The sequence below is a fragment of the Aptenodytes forsteri genome, unplaced genomic scaffold, assembly GCF_000699145.1.
Source record: "Aptenodytes forsteri isolate BGI_AS27 unplaced genomic scaffold, ASM69914v1 Scaffold72, whole genome shotgun sequence".
Taxonomy (NCBI): Eukaryota; Metazoa; Chordata; class Aves; order Sphenisciformes; family Spheniscidae; genus Aptenodytes; species Aptenodytes forsteri.
The window spans coordinates 4,843,330-4,854,032 of record NW_008796193.1 but is presented as its reverse complement, the minus strand read 5'-3'; the positions used below and the strand labels follow the sequence as shown (position 1 = coordinate 4,854,032).

Below are 10,703 nucleotides of genomic sequence, written 5' to 3'. Positions count from 1 at the left end.
ATCTACTCATTATAAACACAAATCTGCTGCATAATCCAATTATGTGGTAATGACCATTGGATAACTAACCTGCATCTGGCAGATGCACAACGACAGGATAAAGATATACTTCTTTAGCATCCCCCTTTTTATACACAGCGAGAAGGAAAAAACAGCTGAATTTTCAAAAGCACGTAAGTGATATTAGAAATCTGAATCCCATTTTAATAAGTAGCTTAGCAATATCAGTTTTCATTGAAAATTGGGCTCGTTTACTTTTGAGAATTCAACAGTGTGCTTAGCAAAATTGTTGGGTGTTTCTGTATTTTTGAAAGTCTGTCTCTTATGACCTTAAGCATTTATTATAAACTTTATAGACTTCCACATCTAAATGCATTCATCACTTTTGAAAACAGGACTTTTCCTATTCTAACGATTATATTTGAGAGCCGCAGACACATTCCACAGAGAGCAAGGCCACAGACTCAAAGCACAGATGACTACTCTCCAGGTATCCCTTCTTGACACGCTCTCTCTAAAAGGGCTCTGAGAATTCAGTCTTGCCATGGAGCCTCAACTTAGCTGTCCCAGGAGATAGCCTACTTTCAGCCTTTAAGTTTTACCAGCTTTGACCATCTGTGTTGCCCTGATACATTTTGCTGGTTACGGATATAATTTTAAACAGTGCCTGAGGTATTCTGTATCTCGACTTCTACCTGGTCTCTTTTGGATGTGGGATTTATGCCCTTTCCATATTCATCCTGAAGGCTTGTGGGAGTTAAGTTACATCAGACTTGAACTAAAACCTTTTCATATATCTTCCAAAAGAAAACTGCAGAGAAGTCATATACGTGGCACAAACAGATATAATACTACTGGATTCTTATCAGCTCAGTGATGTTTGCAGAATTAAGTCTGTTTTTACCAGTTCTGACTCTGCTGTACTATGGAGCAGGTTCTTTCTCTTATAAACATTTTTCTGAGCAAATTTAGTACTCACACTCCTAAAATGTTAGATTTATCGACTGAATACTATTAACAGTATTTGTCCTAATTTTTGCCAGCATATAAAATGCAATGTGCAGGGTAAGGAAAACTCTTCATTTTTTTGTGGTGACTCCTTTCCCCCTTTCAGGCACTTCTGACAACTTAAGTCCTCTTGAAACCTCTGAAACATCAGCAGTAAACTGATTTCTACTTTTTATCGTCAACATTGTAAGCACTTCCCTACAGGGGGTGGGGGGAGGTGTTCAAAAAGGCTTACAGAGATAATCTTTACTTAGGCTGTATCATTAATTAGGCAACTTGTCCAAGGCTGGTAATTACAACTGTGCTAAATTGCACTGAATTTCTGTAGCATTGACGCTTCACGGGAAGCAAGGTGCAAAGTTGAAGGAATAGAAGTCAACACAGTGACTTTTCTTACTTAATGATTTCTAGTACGTCTGCTGGGAAAAATGCTTAACACGGACCTGGCTGATGTAGATGGCCAGTACAGGACTGACAGAAGAGCAGCACACGAGCTCTCACCAAGAGCCTCCAATGGAGAAGCTGGACAGGAACGCCTGCATCTCCCATTTCAGCAAACTGTGCAGACAAACTGCTGTTAACCTACATGATCCTCCATTCCTAACTCAGATTGGCAGAGAGGCTTCATTCAGCTTGCACAGAATCCAGTCCAAATCCCAGCAAAATCAACACAAGTCCCCTTGTGCATTTCTGCAACCTCTTTAGAAGCCCAGAGGGTCCCAGTCCTCAAAGCTTCATCTGACTGCAGCAGATTTCATCCCAGTAGGACGTTCCCACTCCAGACCTCCAAGCACATTAAGGTGATGTCTGCTTGGGTGATATGATTGGCACTGCTGTGTCTTTTATACATTTTACTCCTAAGTCCTTTATCAGGACTGTTAGCAAAATCCCTTACCATTATTGAGTCTGATCTAAGTAGTAAGCTAAGAAAATTAAATTAATGTCATTCTCAGTAACATTTAGAAATTGCAAGCTAAGCAGCTGCCACTTATTCCTACTAACTCGAAGTATATTATATTGAAAGAAGTCTTAGAATAACATATATTGATTTTGTCAGGTTTGGGCTTTTTTTTCCCCAAGCAACATATGTTGCGTGTTCTATATTTGTGGGGCTACATAGACGCAGGTTTCATTGGCAGTAGCTCTGACTCTTGCCAAACAGATGTTGAGGGAAAGCAACTTAACACAACATGGGATAAAAGCTGTCTCAGATCAAAATGTTGGGTTAAGAAAAATCTTGTGGTAATGTGGTATACTAAAAGCATTGATTATATATTTATATACAGAATCCATAGATAGCTGAATTAATGCTTGACTACATTTGTTGAAATCATGCAATTGTGCAGAAAAAAATTACCAAATGCTAAGAATTATGTTAATTAAAGGACAGCAACTATGTAAGTTTTTCAAGTTTCAAAGTATTCATATAATTCATTTTACCTAAAGTCCAGATTCTCACTAATATCCTAATAGCTAGCTGAAATAGTTTGAAAAGTGATAAAGAGTTTGAAAAGGGATGTTTTTAAACCACCCTTTCAAATAATAAAAAGGCAAGCGGTTCCCAGCCCCCAAACACAAAGAACTGGAGTATTATCCTGAGACTGACAGAGTTCTCTGCAATTTGCTGTAATTTGTGTAATACCCAATCAGCAGGGCTTAGCTTATTCCAATACTTTGTTCATGACTAAGCCTAATGACAGAATTCAGTTCAATTCACTCTCTGAGAAGACAAAGACGTTAATTTTTTACCATTCAGAATCAACATTTTTTATCACCTATACCCTTTCCCATTATGAAAATAATCATATTTGTACAAAGTAGAGTCAGTTCAGCACATGAAAACTGACACGAAATCTTTCATACCTATTTTTTTCCCTTGAATTTAGTAACAGTGTTGGCTCAAAACATGGTACTAACTGTTTTAGGATTTTAGGCTTGGTTTAGCAAATATAATAAAAGACAAATTATGTTAGAAGACTTCTGTGGTTACTTTCAATCTATTTCTGATTTACTCAAGAATAACTTTGGATGTCCATGACAACAATCCTTTCTAACCTCAGGTATGTAAGTTATGGTGCTTCTGAACTGGTACTGATCAAAAATTCTGCAATGCGTTTCCTTTATCATGAAAAAGGAACTTGCAGTTCCAGAAGCCAGAAATAAGCTCATCTCCCCCCTCATACAGAAATAACTTTCACAAGTTGGCAGGAAAACCTAGTTTCTTCCACATTCACTGCTACAGAAAAGTGATTATACTCCGATACGAACGCGTGTTATAAACTTTCAAAGCAGTGAAAAGATTCCACATGGAAAAAAAAAATTAAAATCAAACCCAGTCAGTAGATATTTTACAACATTTTATATTCATAAAACAGGTAATAAAGAAAAAAAAAATCAGTCTTTCAGAGTTCAATTTTTCCCTCCTAAACGCATGCAGACTAAAGGTTTACTTCACCATATAGATTGAAAAACAAAAGCCAGGATTCACTTATTTGCCAGAGATTAGATGGGGATTTCTTAAAGCACCAAATATTACAAAACACCATCTAAAATCTTGCTTTTCAACAATGTTATTTGGCAATCGACTGGATCTAGGACAGCTGGTCTATCATCTATATTTCTATTCACTTTGAATTATTTGTTTTTCAATTCGTGTACATTAAAGCTAATATTAATATATTTCGCAATAGAATGTTATTAAAGCAAAAACTGTAATGACTAACACAAATCCACATTGTTAAAAATTACTCTAGTTCCATATATGCTTATGAAAGCTTCCCAAGCATCATGAGAAAACTGAACATGAAGAAAAAGTCAAGGTTTCTAAATAAGATTCCACATAAAACAAATCACAAGAAGTCTTAACATTGGCACCTGACTGCATTTAGACAAAAACACGTCAACGTACATACCTGTAAACCTGCTGAATATTTTCAGCTTTGATTTCCTTGAGAATGTCATGGTAGATGTGAAGGTTATTTGGTTCTTGAGACATTGGGGGAGAAGGGCATTTCTTGCGTGCATAATAACCTACCACAATTCCAAAAATAAATAAAATTAAAGCAGTGCAAAATACTTTCAGTATCTGAAAAACATTGCAGCGGTTGCTCTTTGGTGCCTGTCTCGTATAGTGTGAAATGTAGTCGGGGTCTTCCTGGAGCCGCTGGAATCTTCCCTTTGGAGAAGATGATGGCTGAATGGGCTCGAGATCAAGGTCAGGGCTCTGCGAATTTCCCAGGTGATGCTGGACCGCACCATCCAGACGGAAATGGTCAAAGCCAGGCTCCTCCAGCTCTTTTTCCATGTCCCATTCCAGTTCCAGCGCTGTGGCTTGGAGCTCATCGTTGTCAAGGTACGGGGAGTGCCCTTGTGCTCTCTGGTCTGCATTCACTTTGTGATAGGCCATCTTTTTATCTATTAAAACAAGATTTAAAAAAAACCTAAACGTTTGTTTCCTTATGTATACATAAACAATTTATTTATTCTTTGTAAACCTGGGAGAACTAAATATATATAATAAAAAGCAAAAACTGGGTTCTCAGTATTTCAGTCTCCCTGTTTCCATCGTCCTGTCTTCTTTTGTAGGATCAGCCATCCCATGAACATCATCAGAGGGGAAAGAAGATATTTAAAGGAATATAATATATTGTAAGAATACGAATAAAGGGGATTTACAAGTGCCAACGGCAAAACACAAAAGTTATCCTATTATTTTGTCAGTCTCCAAGATAACATTAAAAAAATTGAGTGGCACAGAGTTTCCAAAACAATTATTTATTACCTGAAAGTAATTTTAAAGTTTAACAGCTGAGTGTATCAATTTCATTTCACACACCATACAAAATACTGCTGTTAAAATAAAGTGGAAAAAGTAGAAATAATATAACTTAACTGATCTGATTCTAAACACGAAATGATAAGTTAAAAAAGAAATTTCAGGGTGACACTGTACTTACACATGAATAAAAGGGTTCCATTTAGATGGAGCATTCTATTATTTATAGGTATTTTAAATGCATAGTTCCTGAATGACTGATGAATTTATTTAGAAATTGTCCCAGCTGTTTTGCTCCACTTATTTTTCCCATTTTAATGAATCAAAAGCACTGCCAGGTAAGTATCTATATCAAAATCATTCCTTTAATAGCGATGCATATCTGTGACAATTCTAGATACTTCTGTGGAAGTATGAGTCCTCTAAAGGGAACTCTGACCTCCAGTAGAAACATTCAAAGTCAATTTTCAACAAATCATTTTTAACAGACTGCCACAATAGGGTGCCATTTTCCTCCATGCTTCGACAATAGCTATTCCATCACATGAGCATGTGTAATTTAGGACTTTTCAAACATCAGACTCGCTCATCAATTAGAATAAAATGAAGATAAAGATATTAAACCTCTTACAGTGATGGATATTGTACTGACACCTACAACACTACATTGTCCCTCCATTTTTACATTTTAAGGCATTTTCTTTCGCAAAGACTTACCTCCAGGTAACATTATTGAGGCCACATAATAGATGAACCTACTCTAATGGCAAAGTAGAGTTTAGCTTTTTGAAGCTCTCTGAAGAGAGCAAACTGTTAGAAAGCATTGATATAATGAAACAGCCTATCGTCCACCAAAAGACTATCTTGGTCTATACAATACCAATTTACAGATCCTATTTCCTTGTACAGCCATATAAATATCCCTCACCTATGACTATCAGACAGTCTAGGGATAGTCAAGAGAGCCCATACTTGAGGTATGCATTTCAAGTGTAGCAATTGTATACACTTTGCGAATCAATGCTCTACCTGCCGTCCAAATTTTTCTATATGCAGTGGAAGCAACAGAATTCAGAGTGAGCTAAACTGAAGCATCTTAAATTAGTGTGAAAAGCTGCATTATTTATTTCAGTAACAATAACAAATGTTAGTCTCTAATTTCCAATTGAGTCAAATGGCTTACACCTGCAAAGCCATTCTGGCTGAACTTTAAAGACTTTCTGTTAGCACAACCCTCAGGTTTGTGAAGGTCCCTCTGAACTGTAGCGCTACAATCCAGCAGGTCAACCTCTTCCCCCACAGTTGTGCATCACCTCAAGACTTCTCAAGGGAGCACACCGTCTTCTCATCCAGGTTGTTAAGGAGGATATTTAATAATATCAGTCCCAGAATTGATCCCTGGTGCACTAAGCTCCTTACCAAGCACCAACTGGACATCAAGTGATTTATTAATATTCTTTGGAAAATTGAGCTAACCAATTTTCAAACTATTTATCTGCCCTTTCACTCTGTCTCCTCCTGTTTTGTTGGCGGAGGAATTAATTTGCAAACCATCAATGACAGAGGTCATCACTAGATAATAACAACTGCCCAACAACCTCATCTTTCCAACTCCATTTCATACTGCTTATTATTAGAAATTAATTTAAAGGCAAGTATTTTGTCCTTTAAAAGCAAAACAAATCATTACTGTATTCCATAAATACATAATTTTGACTCTAGAATTACTGCAGTCATTTAGCAAACTGCTTCAGCCAAATAAACCTTTAACAGATTACTACAATATTACCCATAAAATAGGAATTAAGGCAGTTTTTCAGATGCAGTTGCATGGCAAATATTAATCTTACTGCGCTTATAAATGGTGACCATTGCATATCCGTGGTAATTAAGTTTTCTCTGCATTTATGACATTTAAAAAATGTATGTTATTGTTCAATGGAGTGTATTAATAAAGGTTATTTTAATCTACACATAAGTGTATAATAAAAATTCCTATAAAATTTCTTTAAATGGTTGTTAATGCAGATGAGTAGTAACCACATTCCACAGCTTAGGATCTCAGCAATTCAATTTTCATACAAAGCACCAAAACCAGTTATCTCACTCCAGGGAAAAAACCAAACAACTAAATGAACTAAAATAAAAATCAATATTCAATTCAGTTTTATATTTGAGACCAGTCTTTGGTGTACAGGATCTTCTTAGCAATGCATGTGCTTTAGTTAAAGAATGCAAGAGTAACCCCAGTTAGCAATATAAGTAGAAAAAGTGAAGATGCTAAGTTCATTACTTGAGTGGAAGGACACAGCACAACTTACCACGAAGTATCTGAGATTAGGGCCTGCAGTGTATTTAACTATGCCAACAGTGATTTTTAGAAAGGGGTCTCCTGATTCTCAAGGCACAAGCCATTCGTGCCATGTAATCTATATTACCAGTTCTATTTAGTATTTGGCTGGTTAAGGAAGTAGGCGTGACTTAAAGATTATGTATTAAATGTAATTTTAGGTAGGAATTAGAAGGATAAAGAAAACACTACATAGAGAATAACAAAAAAATAAACGATAGAAATATGGATAAACTATGAAGTCAAGAAAAACCACTATGATACTCTAGTTCAGTCGTCTCTCTAACACAGACCATAAAATGAACATATTTTTGAAAGACACTTTTGAAAACTTCAGGAGATGGAAAATCCACCCCATCTGCCAGCAAGCTGTTTCAACTTTTAATTGTTGTTAAATACATGTTTTATTGTAAAGATAAAAGAGCAACTGCAAAATGCCAGAAGTCTGAATGTGCACCAAGTGAGCTTTAAAGCCGTTCTATAGGGACAGCAAAGGGGATCAAACTCTGGAATACTGGACAGAGCCAAGCTGATGACTAATAAAGTTGATGTGCATTTCTATACTTCCACTTATTTGTGAGGAGAATGTTTATAGAGAGGTATCAAATCAATGCTAAATATCCTTTCAATTAACTCTACACCAGAAATCAGGAGAGTCAGCTTTATCAGATCGTTATTGCCTTAATGAGCCCATTTCAAAACTATCTACCTGTTCTTTGATCTTAAAAATAACACATTTACATCCTGTCTGATAGGTGCATCTTGTTATGAAACAACCAGAAACTTTTTTTGTGATAACTTTCCTACTTGAATCCCTTATCAATAAAGCCTTTGAAAACTATATAATAAGGACTGCATGAAAGGTGATGCATCTGTATCACTGCCACTCTCTAATACCTCCACAACAAAAAGGTCAGCTTATATGAACATTTTATGAAACCAACAAGAAAAGGCCAATATGGATATATTACAGTAAGTTCTTTGTGACTGGTGCTGTAGTTGTTAAATCCAGTTCATAAAATAGCTGAGATGATGAGCAGGCTCATTCACAGCAGGAAGAGCGGCAAGTATAAACATGCTGCCCATAGCGAACACCTTCTTGGGCCATTTAGTGTCCATTACTGAAAAGGCAAGCTTTACCCAGGAATTGTACTAAAGGCATTGCGGCTTCTTTGTATAGTCACAAAACCAGAAATCCAGGGTTGTTGGTTAATCTCATTTTAAAGGTTCTTTCACTTTGATTTTCTTCTCGGTATCCTCTATACAGATGGCTTTTGCTTTAAGTCCTTGTAATCCTTTTGCGTCTAGGTAAACCCCTAAAGCAGATATAATGTCACCTGTTTGAAGGGCAAATAGCTGTACTTATCATGGAAATCAACACACACCACACATACAAGTCTTTAAAGCATATATGACAACAATTTAGTACTTTGTTAAATGAGACGATGCCAAGTTTCAGGCCTAGACAAATTTCTTCACAGTTATAAATCCCTGACAAAAGTTGTTTGCAGAAGAGATTATGATGCCCTTGTCAACAGCAACATTACACTATACAGTAATTAAAAAAATAATGTGGTATTTCCATCATCACTTCCTTAATTTTCTGCAGTACTGATTTCTCCCTTCTCTCATGTTTGGGATATGGGCTTGGCAACCAGTTCAGTTACAGTAGGACAATTAAGTTCCTTGTCACTCTGCACAACCACCGTATAAAACCAAATGACAAAACTTACCAGTTGTTCACATTTCACTAGCTGACTCAAGACGAACACAATCTGAAAAAAAGTGCAGTGTTGTAGCAGAAGACACAACAGAGAGATCAGACTTGAGAAAGAAGGTGTATAGGACACAGATAATCGTTGAGTCCAATTTGCCTCTTCATATACCACTAGTAAGTACTTTTTGGCATATGTGAGTGATGTAGAATATTTAACTTCTTCAAAATCTCTCACCAATTTTATTATATCATGAACAGCCATGTGGACCAGGATACTATTAATATTAACACAAAGGATGACTACATGACAAGAACAGGGTCTATAATGCACCTTGATTGGCAAGACTTGCGCACAATGATGTCCAGTTGGAAGCAAGAGTTAACTTGCCTGTCAAAACAGTGATCAAATCTGTCAGCCACTTGAGCTACAATATCCTGGGCCATCCAGGTGTGCATAGGTACATACGTATGTATTTGCCTGCTGCCTTTTTAGAACCTTTGAAGTCCTGGGGCTCGGAGAAAGAAGAATTGCTAGGAAGCTCCTTCTCACCCAGCAGACAACTATCATATAAAGATGAGGCAGACTCAGCTGGTCTCTAATATGCTGGACATGTATTACTAACATAGATCTTTTCCATCCTCAGACATGTTTAGTTTGCAAATACCTATTTGCCTAAAACAAAACTCAGAAATATTTACTGAACTTATAGTAGCTAACAGCATCCATGATATATGCCTAGCCTACCTAGGAGGTTTATTAAAACTGCAGCGTAATCAGATCAGTATAAATGGCTCTGTTATGGAGTCTGTGCATTTCTTGTGGTACGTGCTGTGCTGCTGCCTTCACTTTGCTTCCATTTTCAGAACAGCTTTTCCCTCCAGCTCGGGTGGGTAATAGCTCAGTTTTCTAGCTGCTCACTCTTTACCACACTCATTTGCAAACATCAGAACAACGGTGCTGTGGTTTAACCTGGCAGACAGCTAAACACCACATAGCCATTCGCTCACACCCATCCCCAGTGGGATGGGGGAGAGAATCAGGGGCGGGGGGTGGCAAGTAAAATTTGTGAGTTGAGATACAGACAGTTTAATAGGACAGAAAAGGAAGGGAAAATAATAATCATAATAATGATAAAAGAATATACAAAATAAGAGATGCACAATGCAATTGCTCACCACCTGCCAACCAATGCCCAGCCAGTTCCCGAGCAGCAGCCACCACCCCCTGGCCAACTCCCCCCAGTTTATGTACTGAGCATGACGTCACATGGTATGGAATATCCCTTTGGCCAGTTTGGGTCAGCTGTCCTGGCTGTGCCCCCTCCCAGCTTCTTGCTGGCACGGCATGAGAAGCTGAAAAGTCCTTGACTAGTGTAAGCACCACTTAGCAACAACTAAAACATCGGTGTGTTATCAACATTATTCTCATACTACATCCAAAACACAGCACTGTACCAGCTACTAGGAAGAAAATTAACTCTATCCCAGCTGAAACCAGGACAAACGGTCTCAAACAAGGAGGGAGAAGCCTACACACACACACACACTGGTTCCTTAGTCCCTGAATTAATCACTCATCTTTCCTTTGGGCTCTACACTCAGATGCCACTATTCTCCTGGAAGGGCATTGGATAGGACTGCAGTGTTTCTAAAAGCAAAAAAGTGGATGGGGAAACACGACTCCCAGTGCTAGAAGGGATGTGTTGCGTATGTGCGTTTACGCACTGTTCTTAAAATAGGTATAAGGGGAAGAAATGACATCCTACATCTTTGTTCATTTCCACTAGGCCACAGCCCCACCACCTAACCTCTCCTGCCCCAACCACCTCCCCGCCATTTACCTTCCCACACCT

General features: G+C 37.7%; 1 protein-coding gene across 1 annotated transcript in view; it reads right to left on the bottom strand.

The window, feature by feature from the left end:
• The window catches only part of NAALADL2 (N-acetylated alpha-linked acidic dipeptidase like 2), a 310,350-nt gene extending 305,048 nt beyond the window's left edge, over positions 1-5,302 (bottom strand). Inside the window, exons 1-2 of the mRNA XM_009288028.2 lie at positions 5,185-5,302; positions 3,921-4,422 (exon numbers count right to left, since the gene is read on the bottom strand). Coding sequence (XP_009286303.2) covers positions 3,921-4,422; positions 5,185-5,302 — 620 coding nt within the window. The remainder of the gene's footprint in view (positions 1-3,920; positions 4,423-5,184) is intronic.
• Positions 5,303-10,703: the final 5,401 nt, after the last annotated feature.